At 42.7% G+C, this 24776-nt stretch overlaps 1 protein-coding gene across 1 annotated transcript in view; it reads right to left on the bottom strand.

Annotated features, from left to right (window-relative positions):
* The window catches only part of LOC139160358 (zinc finger protein 208-like), a 173109-nt gene that overhangs the window by 88460 nt on the left and 59873 nt on the right, over nucleotides 1–24776 (bottom strand). Inside the window, exon 9 of the mRNA XM_070738127.1 lies at nucleotides 15383–15389. Coding sequence (XP_070594228.1) covers nucleotides 15383–15389 — 7 coding nt within the window. The remainder of the gene's footprint in view (nucleotides 1–15382; nucleotides 15390–24776) is intronic.

Below are 24776 nucleotides of genomic sequence, written 5' to 3'. Positions count from 1 at the left end.
TTTCTTTCTCTCTTCCTTACTCCCATTCTTTTTCTTTCTCTTTTCCTTCCTCTCTTTTTTCTATCTGTTTCTCTCTCTTCCTCTCTCTCTCCTTCCCTCTCACTCTTTCCCTCTCGGCTTCTGGGCAGGTTTGGAAAACTCTGAGTTGATGATGATTTTTAAGTGAGCAATTGCTCACTGCTCAGCTTAGAGGGAACTATGATCTTGAATGATTCTGTAGGATTTTCAGTGCCATTTAGGTTAAATAAGCACAGCTTCTTTCTGGATCAATTGAACTTCCAAATAGCCAGCCAGCCAGGCAGCCGACCATCATCAAAACACTCTTCCTTCTGCATCTATTAATCCATCCACAATCAAAAGGCCCTCAGTATCTTGAGAAAATCAATGGGCAGGTGGGCTTTGGAAAAACCCCTGATATGTGAAGGGAGGGAGGAGTGGCTACTAGAGCCAAGGAGGCACTTGTGCACCCCCTCCTCAAGAGGCCCTCCCTGGACCCAGTTGTACTTAACAACTACCATCCAGGCTCCAACCTTCCCTTCATGGGGAAGGTTGTTGAGAAGATGGTGTCGCTCCAGCTCCAGTGGTCCTTGGAAGAAGCCGATTATCTAGGCCCTCCACAGTCAGGATTCAGGCCCGGCTACAGCATGGAAACTGCTTTGGTCACGCTGATGGATGATCTCTGGCAGGCCCGGGACAGGGGTTTAGCCTCTGGCTTGGTGCTTCTTGACCTCTCAGTGGCTTTCGATGCCATCGACCATGGTATCCTTCTGCGATGGCTGGAGGGGTTGGGAGTGGGGGGCACTCTTCTGCAGTGGTTCTGCTCCTACCTCTCTGGCCGATCACAGTCGGTGTTAGTGGGGGGTTAGAGGTGGACCTCGAGGTTTCTCCCTTGTGGGGTGCCTCAGGGGTCAGTCCTTTCCTCCCTACTATTTAATATCTACATGAAACTGCTGGGTGAGATCATCCAAGGGCATGGGGTGAGATGCCATCAGTATGCTGATGACACCCAATTGTACATCTCCATCCCATGTCCAGTCGGCAAAGCAGTAGAAGTGATGTGCCGGTGCCTGGAGGCTGTTAGGGTCTGGATGGGTGTCAACAGGCTCAAACTCAACCCTGACAAGACAAGAGTGGCTGTCGGTTTTGCCTCCCAAGGACACTTCCATCTGTCCGTCCATTTCCCTGGGGCAGGTGAATTATTGACCCCCTCAGAGAGGGTCCGCAACTTGGGCATCCTCCTCAATCCACAGCTAACATTAGAACATCACCTTTCAGCTGTGGAAAGGATGGCGTTTGCCCAGGTTCGCCTGGTGCACTAGTTGCGGCCCTATTTGGACAGGGAGTCTCTGCTCACAGTCACTCATGCCCTCATCACCTCGCGGTTGGATTACTGCAACGCTCTCTACATGAGGCTACCTCTGAAGAGTGTTCGGAAACTTCAGAGCATGCAGAATGCGGCCACACAAGCAATCATGGGCCTTCCTAGATATGCCCATGTCTCGTCAATACTCCGCGGGTTGCACTGGCTTCTGATTAGTTTCTGGACACAATTCAAAGTGTTGGTAATGACCTATAAAGACCTACATGGCATCGGACCAGAATACCTATGGGACCATCTTCTGGCACACGAATCCCAGTGGTCAATTAGGTCCCACAGAGTTGGCCTTTTCCAGGTCCTGTTAACTAAACAATGTCATCTGGTAGGACCTAGGGAAAGAGCCTTCTCTGTGGCAGCCCTGGCCCTCTGGAATCAACTCCCCCTGGAGATTCGAATTGCCCCCACCCTCCTCGCCCATTTATGTCGCCAGACATGTGGGGACTAATCCACCCCCTTTTGACTTGTAGCATTTGAGTGTGGTGTGATTGTGTAGCATTGATTGTTTTTAGTACTACAGTGTTCCCTCGATTTTCGCGGGGGATGCATTCTGAGACTGCCAGTGAAAGTCGAATTTCCGCGAAGTAGAGATGCTTCCTTTCTTCCTCCCCCCTCCCTCCTCCATTCCTGGCAGAACGCGCAGGGGCAACGGGGCAGCAATCTGGGGGCTTTGCTGTGCTCTAGGGCACAGATGGTGGTGGCAGAGGCTGGAGAGGAGGCCACACAGCTCACGTACCTGCTACTGCTGCCGCCACCGATTTTGCCACTGCTGGGCCCCTCAGCTGTTTGGCAGCCCACGTATCTTCTGTCGGCCGCAGTGGCGGCAGGAGACGCAATCTGGACAGCGGCGGCCGACACGTGGGCCGCCAAACAGCTGAGAGGCCCGGGGATTGCGAAATCGGTGGCAGTAAGGCTTGGCTTTAAGCCAGAGGTCCCCAACCTTTTTTGCACCAGGGACCGGCTTTAAGCTAGACCAATTTTCCACGGCCGGGGGGGGGGAGAGCGTTGGTCATATGGGGGTGGGGTTATGGAGGGGGGGAGCTTAGTGACGCAGCCCTCCACTCTTCTCCACACGGCGGGGAGAATCAGGAGGCTCCTTTGGCGGCTGGGGGCTGCCTGGCTTTGTGATTTTGGCTGGGGGGGGAGTTAGGAAGGTCCTACTTCTCCACCCTCCAGCCAAAAATTCAAAGCCTATCTGCTGGATACGGGCGATGAGTGGGACAGAGCGGCGCGGAAGCCTCTTGCAGCAGCTGCTACAGCCACCGGCTTCCGCGCCGCTCGTCCCACCCATCGCCCGTATCCGGGTGGGGGGTGTCCCAGCGGGAGGCGAAGCACTGGGGTGGGGGGCTGTCAGGACACCCCCCACCGCAGCACTTTGAATCCCGCCAGCCAAAAGCACTCAGGCAGCAGCTTCTGCCAGACACGGGGAATGAGCGGGAGAGCGGCGCCGAAGCCGGTGGCTGTGGCAGCTGCTGCAAGAGGCTTCCGCGCCGCTCTGTCCCACTCATCGCCCGTATCCAGCAGATAGGCTTTGAGTTTTTGGCTGGGGGGGGACTTAGGAAGGTCCTACTTCTCCCCCCCCCCAGCCAAAAACTCAAAGCCTATCTGCTGGATACGGGCGATGAGTGGGACAGAGCGGTGCGGAAGCCTCTTGCAGCAGCTGCCACAGCCACCGGCTTCCGCGCCGCTCGTCCCGCTCATCGCCCGTATCCAGGAGATAGGCTTTGAGTTTTTGGCTGGGGGGGGGAGAAGTAGGACCTTCCTAACTCCCCCCCCCAGCCAAAATCACAAAGCCAGGCAGCCCCCAGCCGCCAAAGGAGCCTCCTGATTCTCCCCGCCCTGCCCGACGCCCCACCCTGTCCTGTATAATGTCCTCTGCCGGGAGGGCAGCGGCGCCGCGGACCGGCTGGAAAACCCCAACGGCCCGGTCCCGGTCCGCGGACCGGCGGTTGGGGACCTCTGCTTTAAGCCTTATGAGGGCAGTTGGGGGGGGAATCCCACTAGTCACCAGCCAGAAAAGCCCTAAATTTAAAGGGCATCAATCCTGCCCATTCACACCAAGCCGACATTTCTCGTGGCTGCCTTCTCAAGAGAAATGGCATCGGCAGCAGAGAGGCACTCCTTTTCTAAACCCCGGGGCAGGTGCTGCGCCGTCTGACCTCCAGATGAGGTGGCACCTGGGTCCCGGGCTGAAGAGAGGAAGAAAAGGGTGGGCGGGGGGGTCGCTCGGCCTGATTTCCCCCATGAAGAAAAAAAAAGCCGCTTGAACCTTCCACTTCCTCGCCTCGAACTCCTCCAAGCGCTTACTTGCAAAGCGCTGTCTCTATTACATGCCGATACCCCAGTGGCTCAGCATCCTGAAAGCCTGAACCATCGACCCCCTTTGTTGCTGCGGGTGGGTAGCCGCCCATCTGGATCCAGAGGCCCACCCATGGCCACCAAGGGTTCCTCTCTGAGTGGGGCCGGCACCGAAAGAAGACAGGTCTGGTGAGTGGCCCGAGCCTTGGCGCCTGCTGTCCAAATTGTGCCTCCTACTGCCGCTACGGCCAACAGAAGACACGTGGGCCGCCAAACAGCTGAGGGGCCATGAAGCACCGAAATCGGCAGCAGCAAAATTGGCGGCAGTGGGTGGCAGTAAGTCTCTTCAAGTGGAGTGTACCAATGCTCCAAGAATTAAAGGGGAAGGCTGGGGCAGAAGTTGGACGTTTATATAAACACGGCTTTTTACAATACATTTTAGAAATAAAAAAATACCACGGGTTTTCAAAATTTTTTATTTATTTATTTATTGAAAAACCATGGTATAGGCTTTCCGCAAAAGTCAGACACGCGTAAATCAAGGGACCACAGTAATGGGTTTTAACTTGTTTTTTTAATATTAGATTTGTATTTATTGTATTTTTATTGCTGTTGTGAGCCGCCCCAAATCCTCGGAGAGGGGTGGCATACAAATCTAATAAATTATTAGATTATTATTATTATTATTAACCCATCAGAAATGTTTCTGTAGATGAAGGGATTCCTTGTAGTGTTTTATGAAATGACTTATGTTGTCCTGAGAAGGAGCAATGCTGCTCATGCCCAATAGTTTCATGGAAATGCTGGGAGAGCTAAACCATCTGTGTGATGTGCCATCAATATCCAGAGACTCTGTCCCTCCTCAAATTGCACGGAAGCTTCTGGTATTGTCAGCCATTGGCTGGCATGTAAATAAGGAAATGGAGAACGTTTTCTGAGGAAAAAGCTGGATTGTACTGCTGCTCGGAATATAAGCCCTACCCCCAAGATAAGCCAGAATTCAGAGTGTCCTCAGGGAGGGTGGGGCAGTGGGCATGGCCTTCATTGGAGTAGGTGAGTATGTGTGTGGGGCCAGATGGTGCCTGGAAGGAACTGCGGCCTGTGTTTGGGTGTGGGGAGGCCATGGTTCCCATCATGTGTTTTTGCTGGTGCAGAGGGTGTGGTGGAACTGGTGGATCTGGATGGACGGTGGGGGCTGATAATGCAGAGGGTGGCACCAACGCTGCCCCACCACGTTCCTTGCCACATAGCAGCAGCACTGGCAGAGGGGAAGCTGGGGTGGGGGAAGCTGAAGACAAAATGGTAGAAAACACTACCTGTAATTCTCAACTAACAAAAGTTTTTAGTTTTTAGTGATCAAAGTTATACAACAGCGAAAAAATGACATGCCCATTTTTCACACTTAGGACTGTACTACCTGTGCTTATCTACATCCTCTGATTTCCTGTTGGAAATGGAAAAGATAAATCTAGTAAATGAATGTTCTTCTCTTACCTGAGTTAGAGGTTCAATCCTGGTTTCTGCTCCCCCAAAACAAAGAGAGAACTTTCTTCTATTCTTCCCTGGGAGGGAGACAGAATTTCAAAAAGCATAATCAGTAAAATGGGAGGAGGGATGCTGTAGAAAAAAGGACACAGAAAAGATGAGAAATTTAGGAATTCTCAAAGGAGTGGAAGGACCTTATATTACCTCCTGAGGTGTCCTGATTTGGATCTCCCTGACAGATCTCCCTGAAAATCTGTTCTTGGAGGAGATTTGACGGATGCCTCTTTCTCTCAGAATCTCTGATTTCCATTGCGAAGGACTTGAAATAGGAGAAAAGAATTAATGGATGTCACAAATCATAAAGTGGTTTCTTTTCCTGTTAATACCATTGCAAATCACTCAGTGTTGATCAATTAGGCTGGGAAGTAAGAAAGAAATCGATGTGCGAAATCTTTCTTCTACAATGCATACAAGAACTTTACAAAAAGTAGGCACCACATACTGTAGTATGAATGCCAGGAAAGTCTGGTAAGAAGACATCAGCATTTGAATACATTGATCCAAAGCAAAGATTTTGTGTGTATAATATAATGCCAGAACAAGGAGAAGACATGATGTTGAAGAGTTTAAAATTTGTATTAATTTTAGAATTTAAAATAATCTTTTATAAAATGATGTATCTTTCTACTAAACACTGATAAATTACCAATAATATATAAAGAAATTTCAAATACAAGTTTGAAATTTAAATGTAAAAAAATGAACTTTTTATCAATTTTGATGGACTTTGCCAAAGCAAAGACATACAAGGGTAAGATTTATATTTTACTGCAGAAGATTTTCAAATTGTGTATAAAAATCAAACCAAAAACTTTTCTTTTAGGTTTAATACCCAAAGAGATTGAAAAACAATATGTTATATATGTTAAGAGCAGCAAAAATGCTCTATGCATACAAGTTGAAGTATACTTTAATTGCCGCAATGTAGAAGTTGTTAGAAAAACTGATCGGAACTAGCAGCGATGGCAAAATCAGGTGCTTTAGTTAAAGAAAAGACCACGCTCAACTTTCTTTCTACTTTGGAACCACTGCTCGGTTTTATTCTTAATAAGGAAAAAAATCTTGACTGAGTTTTGCTCATTACGTAAGTTTGTTGTTAAGGAGTTTGCTAGTATATATTAAATATGTAAAAGTAAAACATTGAGTCAGTAATGTTACCATTTTATGTGACTGCAAAAAAAAATCAATTACTGTATATTCTTTCTTTCCCCTCCCTTTCATCTATACTTCTTTCCTTTCCCTCCCTCCCTCCCCCCATTTCCTACTTTTTTCATTTTTCTGTTTTATATCTCGATAATCAGGCCTGTGAATCTGACTTCAATACCAGGAAAGCTCCTTCAACAAGTCATAAAGCAGCATGTGTGCCAGCACTTGGATAGGAATGCAGTAATTAACCAGAGCCAACATGGATTTGTAACAAACAAGTCATGCCAGTCTAATCTAATTTCTTTCTATAATAGAATTACCAAATGGGTTGATCAGGGAAATGCAGTAGATGTGGTATATCTTGACTTCAGTAAGGCATTTGACAAAGTATCTCATACCATCCATATTGAAAAAATGGTCAAGTATGGGATTGACAAAAGAACAGTTAGATGGATTCAAAACTGGCTTAGTGATTGTACTCAAAGAGTGGTAATAAATGGTTTCACATCCAATTGGAAGAATGTTTCAAGTGGAGTGCCACAAGCATTTGTCCTAGGCCCAGTGCTATTTACCATATTTGTAAATGATCTAAATGAAGGGAAATTGAAGGGAAACTTATCAAATTTGCTGATGACACAAAGCTAGGCAGTGTTGCTAATACTGAACAAGATAGAGATAGGATTCCAAAAGATCTAGACAAGCTTGAACAATGGGCTGAAACTAACAGAATGGTATTTAAGAGAGAGAAATGCAAGATCCTACATCTGGGCAAAAATAATAAAAACAACACATATAGAATGGGAGGAATATGTCTGAGCAACAGCACAGGTGAGAAGGACCTGAGTGTATTGATAGATCACAGATTAAACATGAGTCAACAGTGTGAAGCAGCTGCAAAAAAGGCAAACACCATCCTGGGATGTATCAAGAGGAGCATAGAATCTCACTCACGTGGAGTAATTATTCCTCTCTACAGTACTTTGGTACGACCACACTTGGAATACTGTGTTCAATTCTGGGAGGCCCAATTTAAAAAGGACATTGATAAACTAGGGCAAGTTCAAAGGAGAGTTACGAGGATAGTGAGTGGTCTGGAAACCATGTCCTATGAGGAACAGTTAACGGTTAAAGGATCTAGGGATGTTTAGTCTGCAAAAGAGAAGACTCAGAGGAGACTTGATAGCTGTCTACAAATATCTGAAGGGCTGTCACAGAGCAGAGGGATCAGCATTGTTCTCATTAGCACATGGAAGGACTAGAAACAATAGAATAAAACTGCAAGGGAGTAGATTTAGATTAGATATCGGAAAAAACTTTCTATCAGTAAGGGTGATAAGCCGGTGGAACAGTTTGCCACAGGAGGTGGTGAGCTCGCCTTCACTGGAGGTCGTGAAACAGAGACTGGAAAGTCATCTTTCTGGGATGGTTTAATGAATCCTGCATTGAGCAGGGGGTTGGACCCAATGACCCTGGAGGTCCCTTCCAACTCTATGATTCTATGATTCTAATCTTAATAAAATTATGAAAAGGATACACGAATATAAATATATTGTTTATTATATTCAATTTTTTCAGGAGTCCCAAGAGGAAGTCCTCTCACCTGCAACTCACCTGCTCCTCCTTCTCCTCCTGGCTCAGGAGGAAGCCTTCCACCAGGGCCACCGCTTGGGAGCTGGTCTCTGCTCCACACTCCCGCACCCAGCTCGCCAAAGCCCACTGCAACAACATAGGCAAGAAGGCTTCTAGAGTTGTAAACCTAATCCTACGTAGCTTCTGCTCTGGCAATATCACACTACTTAGCAGAGTTTACAAAACTTTTGCCAGACCCATCCTCGAATAAAGCTCATCTGTTTGGAACCCATATCGCATCTCAGACATTAACACCCTTGAAAAAGTCCAAAGATACTTCACCAAAAGAGCCCTTCACTCCCCCACTCGAAACAGAATACCCTACGAAACTAGACGTACAATCCTGGGCCTAGAAAGCTTAGAACTAAGATGCCTTAAACAAGATCTAAGTATTGCCCACAAGATCATATTTTTTTTATTTTATTTTTTTATTTATACTTTGTCCAATATACAATACATATGAGAGAGAATATATAAGATAAAAGAGGTAAGAAAAGAGAATTGGACAGGGGACGATAGGCACATCAGTGCACTTATATACGCCCCTTACTGGCCTCTGAGGAATCGGGAGAGGTCAATCGTGGAGAGTTTAATGGAGAAGTGTAGGGGATTGGGGGTTGACACTATTGAGTCAGGTAATGAGTTCCACGCTTCGACAACTCGATTGTTAAAGTCGTATTTTTTGCAGTCAAGTTTGGATCGATTGATATTAAGTTTGAATCTGTTGTGTGCTCTTGTGTTGCTGCTGTTGAAGCTGAAGTAGTCGTTGACCGGAAGGACGTTGCAGCGTATGATCTTGTGGGCAATACTTAGATCGTGTTTTAGACGCCGTAGTTCTAGGCTTTCAAGGCCCAGGATGGTTAGTCTATTTTCGTAGGGTATTCTGTTTCGAGTGGAGGAGTGGAGGGCTCTTCTGGTGAAGTATCTTTGGATGTTTTCGAGAGTGTTGATGTCTGAGATGCGGTGTGGGTTCCAGGCAGATGAGCTGTATTCGAGAATGGGTCTGGCATAGGTTTTGTAGGCTCTTGTGAGTAGTGTGAGATTGCCGGAGCAAAAGCTGCGTAGGATCAGGTTAACAACTCTGGAGGCTTTTTTGGCGATATTGTTGCAGTGGGCTTTAGCACTTAGGTCATTTGAAATGAGTATTCCGAGGTCTTTTACTGAGTGTTGGTTGGTAGTGAGGATTTGTTTATTCAGTTCATATATGTGGTTTGGATTCTTTTTGCCGATGTGGAAGGTAGAGCATTTGTTGGTTGATATTTGAAGTTGCCAGGTGTTGGACCAATCTGAAATGAAGTCAAGGTCTTTTTGAAGAGTGAGTGTGTTGTCGGTGGTGTTGAAGAGTTTCACATCGTCGGCAAAAAGTACACAGTTGCTTACGATATTATCGCAGAGGTCATTGATGTATAGGATGAAAAGAGTAGGACCTAGTACGCTGCCTTGGGGAACGCCGCTTTTGACAGGGACAGGGGAGGAAATGGCGCTTCCGATTTTGACAACTTGTTGTCTGTTTGACAAGAATGCGGTAATCCAGTTGTGGAGGAGTCCTGAGATGCCATAGGATTTGAGTTTTAGGAGAATTTTGTCGTGAACCACTGAGTCAAAGGCTTTGCAGAAGTCGATATAAATTGCATCGATGAATTTTCCTTGATCAAGGTGGGTAGTCCAGATGTTTTTGCAGTGGAGTAGTTGTAGGTTGCAGGATAGTTTCTTACGGAATCCAAATTGTTTTTTTGATAGTAGGTTGTTAGATTCTAAGTAGACAGTGATTGAACGATTTATAATTGATTCCATGATTTTACAAGATACACAGCATAGTGATATGGGTCTGTAGTTGTCAACTAGTGATGGGTCTCCTTTTTTGAAGATGGGGATGACTACTGCTTTTGACCACAGTTTGGGGAGAGTGCTGGTCATGAAGGAATTTTGGAAGATAATGCTTAGAGGTTCAGCTATGGCAGATGAGAGTTTTCTTAGGAAGTATGCACAAAGACCATCTGGACCGACAGATAGGGAAGGTTTGAGATCACGGATTGCTTTTTCAACGTAGTCTGTGGTGAAGATGATTTGGCTTAGGTTATTTAATGAGTTAGGAGTGCGATTTGCAAAGAGGGGGGATGAGTTATTACTGTTAACAAAAACGGAGCCAAAGAAGGAGTTGAAAAGATTTGCTTTGGATGGGTCGTCGTGGTACTCTTTGTTGTGTGGTCCAATGAGAGGCGGAATAGGTCTGGAGTCGTTAAGTTTGTTGTTGACGAAGTTGTAGAAGGCACGGTTAGATTTGGAGCGTAGGAGGTTTTCCTCTTGTTTACTGCGGTAGTTCAGACATTCTACTTTTATTTGTTGGCATATTCTTCTGTAGCGGTTTTTAAAGTTGTTTACAGGACCTTTTTTGTTTCTACGCCAGAGGGATCTTTTTTTGGTTTGTAGTTTCTTTAATGAGATGGGAATGTTGTTTTTCTGTTTTCTTCTAGGAGGAGTAATTGGAACATACAGATCTATAAGTCTATTGATTTGGAGTAAGAACGTGTTGTAGAGGTCATCGATGGAGATGCAGTTGGAGAAGAGGGATTGCCAATTAATAAATGAGAGACTGACGTCTATGAGTTCGTAGTTAGCTTTCCTGAAATTGTACTTAGGTGACACGTTGTTCTGTTGAATGTTATGATGGCGTAGGTTGAGGTTGAAGTTGATCATACTATGGTCGCTGTTGGAGAAGGGTTCTATGATATGCAGTCCATAAATAGCACTTTTACTATTGCAGAAGATGAGGTCGAGGCAGCTGTTGAGTCTGGTGTTGTTTAATACTAATTGTTCCAGTCCCAGGCTGGTGACGGTGTTGTAGATGGCGGTATGTATAGGTTCGGTGGAGCATTCGTTTAGTGTCCAGTTGATGTGTGGTAGGTTGAGGTCACCTAGGAAGATGATGGGGTAGGGGCAGGAGGATGCCCATGTTAGTAGGGAAGTTAATTTTGATGCATGGGAAGTGTCATAGTTTGGAGCTCTGTAGCACAGTAAAAAGCGGAGAGTGGTGTTAAGGGAAAGATCGCAGATTAGGGTTTCAGGAAGGAATAAATCTTGTGCGACTTGAATGTTTTTTAGATTGAGTGAGCTTTTGTAGAATATGGCTACACCACCTCCTCTGCGGGATTCGCGGTCGGACCGGAAAACCAGGTAGTTATTTTGTGTAATGATGGAGTCAGGAAAGGAACAGTTGAGCCATGTTTCGCAAACAAAGATTATGTCAAATAAGTTGGTGTTGAGCAGAAGGAGGAATTCTGATAACTTGTTGATTAAACTTCTTGCATTGATTAGTTTGCATTTGAGGTTGTGTTTGAGTTCAGGAAGGGGATTGGATTGCGTTGAGTTGTGGCAGGATTGAGGCAAGGTAGTAAGGGGCGCATTTTCCTATTCATTGCTGGAGGTGCTGGGGAGGTCCGATTGTTGATGTGGGATGGTGGGTGGAGAAGTGTTGGAAAGTTGTGGAGGGGTAGCGGGTTTGACGATGAAGGGAGGGTTGTAGGTTTTGGTTCTGATGCAATCAGAGCGGTAGTCAATGTAGAGGTTATTTTCGCCGAGTTCGCACCGTCTCCTGAGTTCGGCGCGTAGTTCACGGGAGCGGATACGTTGGAGTAATGTTAAGTCAGGTCTGCATCTGAGTTTGTTGTATTTGGTGTTGTTTCTGGCAATGGTGTTCATGGTCCTGATGAATTGTTGTTTGGAAGATTCGTTAGTGCAGACTATTCTGCACAGTCGGGGAGCCGTTGATCCGTCGCTGTACTTTAGTGTGGGGCCGCTTCTGGAGACCTCTAGGATGACATCAGGGGTAATTGTTTGAGGATGTTGATTGTGGATAATGTTTTGTATATTTGTTAAGTCAGTTTCCCCGTTTTCCTCAAGGCCAAAAAGGATGGCATTGTGGCGTTTTTGTGCCCTTTCCATGGCATCGTTCACCAGGGCGGAGATGTCGGTGGTAGGGTTTAGAGGAAGAGGTTTTGGTGGTCTGGGTTGGGAGTATGGTGGTGGTGGTGGTGGGGTGCTGCAGTGTGGTTGATTAGATGTTTTGGTGTTTATCAGGTCTTGGATATTTTTTTCTATGGAGGCGAACCGTGGTTCGATACTTTCGGTATATGCTTGATGGGTTTTTGAGACTGCAGATAAGATTGCTTCGGATAAATTGTCGAGTGAGATTGATTTGGGTGTGCAGGATGGGCAGGAATAGTAGAATGAGGGATTGTCGTTGAGGAAGGTGGCAACATGTTTGTTGATGTTAAGGCAGGTATGGTGAGCCAATTTTTTTGCAGGATTGGCACTTTGTGGTTCCTTCTTGTGTATTTACATTAGTGTTGCATATAACGCAATTGTTAACGGAAATGTTTGCTTGAGGTTTCTTCTTGGATGGCATTGTGAGGGGGTGAGAATTGGAATTCTGTTTGAAGATTCTGAGAGTATCAGTAGGAAATGGAAGTGGCTGCAATGATATTTTCAGCCACTAGATGGGGTTGGAGCTTCTGTTTGACGAATCTGTGAGGATCTGTAGCTTTGAGTGGGAAGGGATTGGAAGTGACTGCACTGTTATTTTTATTTTCAGCCACTAGATGGGGTTGGAGCTTCACTGTAAGCTGTGCGATTTTAGGTTTAAGAAGGATAGAGGTTATGAGGAGCAGAGTTGGTCTTCAGCCACGAGGTAATGGCGTCCGTGGGGAGGGAGGTCGCAAAGGGCTTGTGGCTTCTTGGTGGGGCTTCTGAGGGCTACGGAGGCTATGGGGAGTCCTCCTAGCTTTGGAGATCTTTGTAGAGTTGGGGATTATGTTGGGGTCCCAGGGGATCTGCACGGCGCTAGGGCTCTGGGCCGGTTTCGCGCCGGGTAGTCAGCTGGGCGTCGGGGCTCCAGGTAGCTGGGCTCTAGGAGTCTTGGTTTCAGGGTTTCAGGGGGAGTCCACGTAGCGCTGGGGCTCTGGGCCGGTTCCACGCTAGACAGGCAGCTGGCGTAGAGGGGAAATCCTCAGGGGAATCCTCGTGGCCAGTTATTGGGCAATCATCGGTCTCCCTGTAGCTAGGAAGCTAGGCTCGGGGAATTCTCGGGGGGTCCCCAGGGGATCAGCTCGGCACTAGCACTGGGCAGGTTTTAGTACTCACCCTCGGGAGTTTTCTTTATTTTTGTGATTTTTAATGTTTTTGATGTTTTATGCTGCAATGTCCTGCCTGTTGGCGACTACTTCAGCTTCAACCACAACAACACAAGAGCACACAACAGATTTAAACTTAATATTAACCGCTCCAAACTGGACTGTAAAAAATATGACTTCAGTAACCGAGTTGTCGAAGCGTAGAACTCATTACCGGACTCCATAGTGTCATCCCCAAACTCCCAACACTTTACCCTTAGATTTATCTATGGTTGACCTATCCAGATTCCTAAGAGGTCAGTAAGGGGCGAGTACAAGTGCACTAGAGTGCCTTCCGTCCCCTGTCCTATTGCTCTCCTATATCCCCTATACCTTTCTCCTATTCCTATATCTCTTCTTCTATTCTTTCATTGATATGTTCTATTACTATATGTTTTCATCTTCTGCCCAGTTCTTGCTGAGATCTTCCCGTGGATTCCACTGAGCACCGGAAGGGCCTTTTCCAGTTTAAATTAATGCAAGGAAAATTGTGCATCTCCAAATGCTTTTTTCATTTATTGGAAGAAATATCTATCTGGTTTGTTTCCAATAAATAAATGGAGGCTGGAGGCTGTTTGGAAAGACTGTTGAAACAGAACAGAGGTGGGATTCACCAGGTTCTCAGCAGTTCTGGGTTGGGGTTTGGGGGTGGATGTCTCCCACTCCTAAAACTGAACAAACTGAACCTGGATGAGCCACATGTCTCGTTTCCTTTCTGGGAGTGACAACCCTCCGCCTCCCTTTCTACGGGAAGGACATCCACCCACCCACACATAATCACCTCCACAGAGATACACCTACTTCCCCCACTTCTGGATCTTCAAGATAAAGGGTTAAAAAGGGAGAGAGTGTCCAGCATCCTAGAAAGGCAAAAACTCAATGATGTCATTTCCTTCTCAACTTGTAAGAGCCTCTCAAAGCTGAAGTCCCCCACCCCGTGGATTTTCTGTGCACGGAAGAGTCTCATGCAAAGAGCGGAGCAATGGTGCATGGCCTTTTTTTAAAAAAGAAAAGCTCTTATTTTTTTTCCAGAATCTCCATATATCCATACATATACCATGAATCATAGAAAGATGTGAAGTTATACGTTTCTATCCAATAAATCAGGCCAATAGCCAGTGATGGGCTACCAAAAATTTTACTACCACACTGTGGGTGTGGCTTTTGCATTTTGTTTCAACATCTTTCAGTGGAAATTGGGTGGTCTGGGGTGGAGCTCCAAATTTTGCTACCGGAGCCCATCACTGCCAATAGTCTAATTTTGCACCTTTTATACTTCTGTTTACCAGTTTTTCTTCAATGTTTCATAACATTCCCCTCCATTTCCCTCCCTTCCCTAAAGTGACCAGATTTTAACATTGGTAAAGAGGGACACCATTGACTGGGGTGGGGATTAAAAATTTGGTCTATATGGAGAGAAAAAAGTCTCTTTTTCTCTCTCTTCCTCCCTTTCTATTTTTCTCTCTCTCCCTCTCTTTCTTTCTCTTCCTCTTTCTCTCTCTTCATTACTCTTTTTCTCTCCCTTCTTCCTTATTTCTTTCTCCCTCCTTCCCTCCCTCTCTTTCTTCCTCCCTCCCCTTCTATTTCATTCTCTCTTCCTTTCTCTTCCTCCCTCCCCTTTCTCTTTATTTCTCTTTCTCTCCCCCTTTCTTTCTCTCTTTCCCTTCCTTCCACTTTCTCCCTCCCTATTTCTTTCTCTCTCTTCCCCTCCTTTCCTCCCTCTCACTATTTCTCTCCTTTCTCTCTTCCTCCCTTTCACTCTCTCTCCTTCCTTCCCTCCCTCTCTCTCTTTCTCCTTCCTTCCCTCCCTCTCTCTCTTTCTCTTTCCTTCCCTTTCTATTTCTCTCTTTCTCTCTCCTCCCTTCCTCCCTATTTGGCGTGTCCCAACCATAATTACAGGGTAATTAGTCCAGAAAGACACACACCACAGGATAGAAGGAAAATCCAGAAGTCTATCAACAGAAAAACAGAAACAGCTCCCTTTTTAAAGGTCAAAGGGATTTTCTGGTACACACAAGGCACAGGTTAAATGCAATCCAATTTCTTACCCAATAACTGGGAAATTGAGTCCAATTCTAAAGTCCAGAAAATCCACATACAATCTTGAACAGCAAAAACCACGATCTTGGTGAAACTATGAATCAGCTAAACTGCCATGAGGCTAAACCAGCAGGCTGCTCATTTATCTGCAGCACTAATTACAGCAGCCCCACCCAACCACAGGTGGCCTTACTTATCTCCTGTAATAATCCTTCAGTTGATCTCTCCTCTTTTCCCGGAGGATGTAAAACTATTCAACACCAGGACAACACATCTACTCTCCAAAAAGACCTCGACTTTGTCTCAGATTGGTCTAACATCTGGCAACTTCAAATATCAACCAACAAATGCTCTACCTTCCACATCGGCAAAAAGAATCCAAACCTCATATATAAACTGAATAAACAAAATCTCACAGCCAACCCCCACTCAGTAAAAGACCTTGGAATACTAATATCAAATGACCTAAGTGCTAAAGCCCACTGCAACAATATCGCCAAAAAGGCTTCTAGAGTTGTTAACCTGATCCTATGCAGCTTCTGCTCTGGCAATCTCACACTACTCACCAGAGCCTACAAAACTTTTGCCAGACCCATCCTTGAATAGAGTTCATCTGTCTGGAACCCATACCACATCTCGGACATCAACACCCTAGAAAATGTCCAAAGATACTTCACCAGAAGAGTCCTCCACTCTAAACAGAATACCCTACGAAAGCAGATTATCAATCCTAGGTCTAGAAAGCTTAGAACTACGATGCCTAAAACACAATCTTAGTATTGCCCACAAAATCATATGCTGCAACGTCCTGCGTGTCAATGACCACTTCAGCTTCAACCGCAACAACACAAGAGCACGCAACAAATTCAAACTTAATATTAATCACTCCAAGCTTGACTGTAAAAAATATGACTTTAGCAATCGAGTTGTCGAAGCGTGGAACTCATTACCGGACTCAGTAGTGTCAACTCCTAACCCCCAACATTTCTCCCTTAGACTATCCACAATTGACCTCTCCAGGATCCTAAGAGGTCAGTAAGGGACATACATAAGTGCACTAGCCTGCCTTTCGTCCCCTGTCCAATTGTTTCTCCTTATCTCATATATCATATATCTTTTCTTCCTTCATATATCTTCTCTATTTTTATATCTTCTCTTTATATATAATACTTCATGTCTATTCTCTTCAATATGTATTGTGTATAGGACAAAATAAATAAATAAAATAAATAAAAATATGCATCACTCTATGCATGCGTGGATGTGTCATAAGTTCTTGTTCAGAATCCAGGGATGATAAGGATGATTGATCTGCTCCTGGGATGTCTGCCAAACTCCCCTCTTCCAAGTAACCCCGAACAAGGGGACACAATCTGAAGTTAGTTGGGGGAAAGATCAAAAGCAACATGAGAAAATATTATTTTACTGAAAGAGTAGTAGATCCTTGGAACAAACTTCCAGTAGACATGGTTGGTAAATCCACAGTAACTGAATTTAAACATGCCTTGGATAAACATATATCCATCCTAAGATAAAATACAGGAAATAGTATAAGGGCAGACTAGATGGACCATGAGGTCTTTTTCTGCCATCAGTCTTCTATGTTTCTATGTATTTTCTGAGCTGGTAAAATGATGTCTTCCATCAAGAAAATTCATTAGATTTGGCATTTTGGATCATTGAAATTTCTTTTTACTCACAAGGGGAGACTTGCTTTTTAAAAATGTACAATATAGCATGAAACCTCAGTTCAGATAAAATGAAATGCCAGTCAACTGACCGTGGTTTAGGATGCTGGTTTATTACCTTCGTAAGACAAACTGAACTGCAGGGGATTAAAACCTAGTTAATGTCATCCAGCACACAATGAGAATGTAGACATCCTATCTTGCCTCTTCTTTGCAAACATATTTCTTATTTATTTATTTAGTCCACTACACAATAATACACAATGAAGGTAATAGAGGACACCTTCAAGGAAATAGAATTAGAGAAAGAATAGAAGAGAGAGTATAGGATGAAATAATCAATGAGAGAATAGAAGAAAGATATAGGGATAGAAGAGATTTTATTTATTTATTTATTAGATTTGGATGCCGCCCCTCTCCATAGATTCGGGGCAGCTAACAATAATAAAACAGCATAGGAGAAATCTAATATTTAAAATAATTAAAAACCCTTATTAAAAACCAAAAATACACACAAACATACCATGCATAAATTGTATAGGCCTAGGGGGAAAGGAATATCTCAATTCCCCCATGCCTCACGACAGAGGTGGGTTTTAAGGAGCTTACGAAAGGCGAGGAGGGTGGGGGCAGTTCTAATCTCAGGGGGAAGCTCGTTCCAGAGGGTCAGGGCCTCCAGAGAAGGCTCTTCCCCTGGGTCCAGCCAAACAATATTGTTTAGTCCAGTGTTTCCCAACCTTTTTTGAGCCGCGGCACATTATTCATATTTTCAAAATCCTGGGGAACATTGAACCGGGGAGGGGGGGGGCGCTAAAGAAAAGTTTGGACAAAAAAAATCTCTCTCTTCCTCCCTTTCGCTCTATTTCTCCCTCTTTCTCTCTCTTCCTTCCCTTCTTTCTCTCTCTCCATCTCTTTCTTTCTTCCCCTTTTTTGCTCTCTTTCTCTCCCTCCTTCCCTTCCTCTATGTCTTTCTCTTTCCCTTGCTCTCTCTCTCTCTTTCTCTTGTCTCTCTTGCTATGTCTCTCTCTCTGTCTCTCTTGCTATGTCTCTCTCACACTCTCTCTGCCTCTCTTGCTGTCTCTCTCTTTCTCTGCCTCTTGCTATGTCTCTTTCTCTCTCTCTTGCTATGTCTTTTTCTCTCTCTTTCTGTCTCTCTTTCTTTCTCTGTCTCTCTTGCTATGTCTCTTTCTCTCTCTCTCTCTCTCTGCCTCTCTTGCTATGTCTCTCTTTCTCTCTCTCTCGGCTGACTGCGAGTGTGTGCTCTGACGGCGGCAGCTGGACGTGCTGCTGGACGCCGTATATGCCAGCCCCGCAGCACCAGCATGTACGGCGTCCAGCAGCACGTCCAACCGCCACCGTCGGTGCCTCCACCCTGGAGCTCCCTCTCGCCACTGCCATCTCCCCGTGACTGCCTGGGGCCACTGCAGCCGGTACCCTCCCGCTCCCACCGCCAGTGCCCTCCCGCCGGGCCCCAAAGGACAGTTGCTGCCAACGCCAGGGAAGCTCCAGTTGGGCGGGGCGCTGCCGGTGCCTCCAACCTGCTGCTGTTTCTGGTGCTCTCCTGCTGGGCCCGAAAGAAGGAAGGCGGGAAAAAAGAGGCGCGAAGAATGAAGCGCTCCTTTTTCCCGCCTTCCTTCTTTGGGGCCCAGCAGGAGAGCACCGGAAACAGCGGTATCGGGCAGGAGCCGGGGGACAGCTGCGAGTGGGAGCTCCAGGTCGGAGGCACCGGCAGCGCCCCGCCCAGCTGGAGCTTCCCTAGGAGCTTCGCGGCACACCTGACCGTGTCTTGCGGGAGACCGGTTGGGAAACACTGGTTTAGTCGACGGGACCTGGAGAAGGCCAACTCTGTGAGACCTAACTGGTCACTGGGATTCGTGCGGCAGAAGGTGGTCCCGGAGATATTCTGGCCCGAAGCCATGAAGGGCTTTATAGGTCATAAACAACACTTTGAATCATGACCGGAAACTGATCGGCAACCAATGCAGACTGCAGAGTGTTGGTGTAACATGGGCATACCTTAGGACTTCCGGTTTCGCTGTGGATCACAGCGGAGTCTCTTGGCAGGGCTCTGCCTCGAGACCCCTCCAACCCTCCCAGAGGTCGCCCCAGCGCGATCGGATCGAGTCCGGATGGCTCGATCCTAGAAAAGGGGATTCCCCTCTGCCCGGGGAGCCATCGCCGAGGCTCCGGGACAGAGGGTTCATCCTGCAGCTCTGGTGCAGGGAGCACCGGTCCTCTTCCAAGAGGACACGGCCATTGCGATCCCACCTAACCAGTGGGAAGCAAGAAACATCAAGAGAGTAAAAAGCAGAGAAACTGAACAACCCTAATCGAAAAAGGAATATTGCCAAAGAAGCTACAATTAAGGTAAAAAAATTTTCTATGTTCCATGCTAAACAAGAAGTTTAAAAAACAAGAAAATTGAATCGGAGTTTAAACGAAGGCGAAAGAGAAAGTTGTTAAAACAACATTGTATCCAGGCGCGAATTAACAGCCGGAACTTATTCTAACCACTTTCACTTGTTTTGAACTGTTAAATTTTTGCAAACAAGGAGATCTAGAAGATTTTAGAATGAGACATTAAAGGATTTATTATTTACAAAAATGACATTATTTGGTTGAAAAAACTTTTTTCCTCTTTTGAAACATTTTTGAAACATTTGGTTACGGAAAATTGAAAAATGAAGTCCGGGCTGGGATTTTTCTAGCGGAAGGACCAGACTGCTCACTATTTACCTACAAATTCTGAATAAATATATATAAAGAAAAAAAACTCTTTTCCTACATTTGAGAACTTTAAAATTTGGATTATTTAATCGACGTTTTTTTTTTATTATTCTGTTGGACTATTTCCATTGGATTTCGTTTGGATTAATAGCGGTTTGTGGATTAACAGCATTTTCGTTGGATTTACTGTGGAGAGATTTCTTCCTGGGCTGTGAGAGACGGACCGACTTCATTTTAACTTCGTGAAATTAAACTGCATTTGCTTGGAAAAAGTTTTATAAATTTTCTAAAGACTATACCTTTCTTCAAAAAACGGAATACCTTTGCAGTACTCATTAAGGTGTTTCTGACAACAAATTAGATCTTCAATCAATTGGTTTTTTTTTGCGTTTTCCCTTTGATAATTTTAATTTTTGAATTTTAATTCTATATTACATTATATTACAATTGGTTCTGTTTATGCATTGCTAAATTTTCTTTTGGTCTTTGGTCCCCTGTTCCTCCTAATTGAATAATAGTCTTCAACTCTGATTGCCCCCTTTCTTCACATGTTTTTACCCTCCTTCCCACTTTGCTGACTTTTCCTCCTTATCTTTGCAGCTGTGTTAAACTAACCTTTTCCCCTTTTTCCCCTTTTCTTCTTCACATTTTCTTGATATAAACTTTGACTAGAGTAATAAGAATTAATAAGTTGAGCATTAATTAGATATATTTTAAATTTTAAGTGTATTTGAAATTTAGCCTTTTATTTGAATTAGAACTTTTATTGCTATTAATTAATTGCTATTAATTTAGTATAACTGTTACTGTGGGTTTGGAATTTACAGAATCTCTTTACATACTGCTAACATAAAATAACACTAAATTTAAATTTGAAAATGTCAAGTTCTTCCACCCATACTAAAACAATCAAGAAGCAAACAACTGTTATTTCTTCCCCGCAAAGTTCACCACATCCATCTCCCGCACAGCAGACTTTATCTGCAACTATGTTCACCAAGGAAAAGGACAGGGAGAAACAACCATCTCTGGCTTCAATCCAAGAGACATTAACAACATTAAATGACTTTATGCTAAAATCTCAACAAGATGCAACACAACAGAGAGATGAAATTAAAGCAGAGATGGCGGAAATGAAAGTTGACACAGGTGAAATGAAAGACCAGATGAAGGTGATTAAGCAAGCCTTGCAAGACAATGAAGTACGAATGAAGGCAGTGGAAGAAAAGGCGGAAAAGGTGGAGAAAAGAATTGGTCACTTGGAGGACAAAGCTGCTTCACGTTACAGAGGGTATGATGAATCAATTACACATCTGGAAATGCAACGTGCGTCATACGGACTTCGATTTCAAAACGTAATAGAAGAAAAAGATGAAGATTTAAAGGCCATTATGGCTGACATTATTGGGAAAATCCTCCAGATGGACCCAGATGACATAAAAAAAGAAATCGATGAAGTCTTCAGAATTTCTAACAGCTATATTCGCCGTTTTAATCTTCCACGTGAGATTCACATCAAATTTGTAAGAAAAAGCATGAGAGATGATATATTGCATTGGTCAAGAGCGGGACAACTACAACACCAAGGCAGAGAAATAAAAATATTAAAACAAATTCCAAGACGTGTTCGAGAGACTAGAAGAGACTATCATTTCTTGACCAAACTTCTGATTAAAGAAAACATAACTTTTCGTTGGCTTATTCCACAAGGTCTATCATTGACATGGAAATCAACGAGATATAAATTGGAGAATCTAGACCAAGCAAGAGACTTTTATGAAAACAGTGGAATATGCGAAATGGAACAGATAACAAAAGAACTGGAAGCAATGCAGGCCGAAGCCATGGGGGCACTTGCACAAGTGGAGGACCAGGACCAAGGGGCCAGAAGAAAGCAACCTCAACGCGAAACCAAGAAATACAACAAATGACTACATTGAGAGATTTAAAAATCTTTTCAGTAAATGTCAATGGACTTAATGAACCAAAAAAAAGAAAACAAATGTTTTCCAAAATTAAGAATCAAAAAGCTCAAATTGTGATACTCCAAGAAGTGCATATAAAAAAGAGTAATCGGAATTTATTGTTAAATAATAAAATTGGAAAGATGTATGCTGCATTAGCAGACCAAAAGAAAAGAGGAGTGGCAATGTATGTTGAGAGTTCTATAAATTCCAAACAACTATATAGTGATGATGAAGGTAGAATTTTGATTGTCCAGATTGATATTGAACCCAAATCGCTTGCTATTGTTTCTATATATGCCCCAAATGATGACCAAATTGCATTTTATGAAAAATTACATCAAAAATTTTTAGAATTAAATTTGGAAAATATGTTAATTATTGGAGATTTTAATGCCATAACAAATAGACAATTAGACCATTCGGGGGTGAAGAAAAGTTGTAAAAAGAAAAAAAAGAATTTATTGCCCTCAACTTTTCAAAAAATGAAAGCAGAATTGCTATTGAATGATATATGGAGGGAAAGGCATCCCCACAGCAGGCAATATACTTTTTACTCAAACCCCCACAAAATTTGGACTAGAATAGATATGGTGTGGGCTCCCAAAACAACAGCAAAGTACATACAAGACGTAGAAATAGATGTTAATACTTGGGCAGACCATAATCCAGTTATAGTCTATATGAGAAATATTAAAAAACATCGTAATTGGCAAATGAATAGAAATATTTTGAAAGAGAAAGAATATAAAGAATGGATTGAAAAGGAATTAAAAATATTTTTCGAAATTAATAAAAATACAGACACCACCCCTCAGAACTTGTGGGATGCAACTAAAGCATACATAAGAGGATTAACAATATCCTATACTGCAAAATATAATAAAGAAAGAAAAAGAAAATATGAACAATTAATAAATGAATTAAAACAACTAGAGTTTCTATCACAACAAAATGTGAAAAATAAAGACTTGGGGAAAAAAATAAATTTAATTAAACACAAAATTAGATTACAAGAACAAAATCAGATATTGGAAAAAATAAAGAAAGCTAAGCAACAATATTTTGAACATGCCAATAAATCAGGTAGATGGTTAGCATATAAACTGAGAAAACAGAGACAATCTAAATTAATTAGAAAATTAGAAGATAAAGATGGAATAATAAAATATGACCCAGAGGGGAAAGCAAATATAGTTCAAAACTTTTTTTAAAGAATTGTATAAAGATGATAATATTGAAGAAGAAGCCGTATTTAAATACCTAGAGAGTGCAGAGTTACCACAAATAACAGAAGAGCAACAAGAAAAGATGGAGAGTCCAATAACAATGGAAGAACTCCTTATAGTTATTAAAAAGCAGAAAAACAACAAAGCCACGGGACCGGACGCTATCCCGGCAGAGTGGTATAAAATAGAAAATGAAGTATTAAGAAATAATATGCTCCAAATTTTTAATGAATGTAGAGTAGATGGTAAAATTCCTAAATCATGGTCGGAATCTTTGATAACTTTAATTCACAAACCAGATACACCAAAAGAAAAAATTAAAAACTATAGACCAATATCTTTATTGAATGTAGACTATAAAATTTTTATAGCAATATATGCAGATAGATTGAAAAATGTGATAAATAGCAAAATTCACTCAGACCAAAATGGTTTCCTTCCAGGTAGACAAATTAAAAATAATCTTAGAACAATTATTAATGTATTAGAGTATTATGAGCAACATTCAGATAAAATATTATCTTTAATGTTCTTAGACGCTCAAAAAGCCTTTGATAACGTGAATTGGACATTTATAAAGATGCAATTAAATAAAATGAGATTCGGCCCCAAATTTGTTAATTTAATAGACGCTATTTATTCAGAACAAACGACAAAAATTATATTAAACAATGAACAATTAGAAGCGTTTAAAATAAATAAAGGAGTGCGGCAAGGATGTCCCATATCACCTCTTCTTTTCATTATGACTTTAGAAGCACTCTTAATAAAAATAAGATCAGATCCAAAGATAAAAGGTTTAACAGTTAGAAAAGAGATATACAAAGTCCAGGCCTTTGCAGATGACTTGACTTTTATAATGGAAGATCCGTTAGTCACAGCACCAAGATTAATCCAAACAATAGAACAATATGGCAAGGTGGCAGGTTTGAAAATAAATAAAAATAAAACAAAAATTATAACTAAAAACATGAGTAAAATACAAGAAAGCAATTTAGAATGTATTACTGGAATGCAAATAGTTAAAAAAGTAAAATATTTGGGAATATGGCTAACAGCCAAAACAATAACATTAAAAAATGATAATTATATAAAATTAATTAATGAAATTAAAAAGGATCTAGAAATATGGAACAATTTAAAAATATCATTTTTGGGAAGAATTGCTATGATCAAGATGAATATCTTACCTAAGGTATTATTTTTATTTCAAGTGATCCCAATTAATCCAGGGGCTAACTTTTTTAAAAACTTAACAAATGTGGTTAAAAAAATTTTATGGCAAGGGAAAAAGGCAAGAATTAAGATAAATATGTTAGAAGACATAAAAGAGAGGGGGGGTTTTGCGCTCCCAAATTGGAAACTATATTATCAGGCAGCCACTTTAACATGGATTAAAAATTGGATAACTTTAGAGGACATGAGAACATCAATATTAGAAGGACATGACCTCATGCTTGGCTGGCATGCATTTGTGTGGTACGATAAAGATAAAAACCATTCTTACTTTAAAAGACACACGCTGAGAAAATATTTATTTGATGTCTGGAAAGACATAAAGAAAAACCACTTTTTAACAATTCCAGATTGGGTTACCCCCTTGGACGCAATAATACATCCAAATTCCATTAATGATACAAGAAATATAAGATATAAAGATTTGTTAGACAATCAAATGAAATTAAAATCTAGAATTAAACTACAAGATGAAGGGATACAAATTGATTGGTGGCATTATGCACAGATTAGATCCAGATATCAGAAAGATAGTACACTCTACATATTTAACAAAAGTAAAAACCTGTTAAGTGAGTTAATCACTAAAAACCACAACAGAGTAATTGGAAAAATATATAAATATTTGATTACCCACAAGAATATTGAATTAACATTAAAAGATAGTATGATACATTGGTGTAGAAACATAGGTAAAGAAATTGATTTAGATACATGGGAGAAAGTTTGGA

The sequence above is a fragment of the Erythrolamprus reginae genome, chromosome 2, assembly GCF_031021105.1.
Source record: "Erythrolamprus reginae isolate rEryReg1 chromosome 2, rEryReg1.hap1, whole genome shotgun sequence".
In the NCBI taxonomy this organism is placed as follows: Eukaryota; Metazoa; Chordata; class Lepidosauria; order Squamata; family Dipsadidae; genus Erythrolamprus; species Erythrolamprus reginae.
This window is presented reverse-complemented; position numbering and strand designations above follow the sequence as displayed.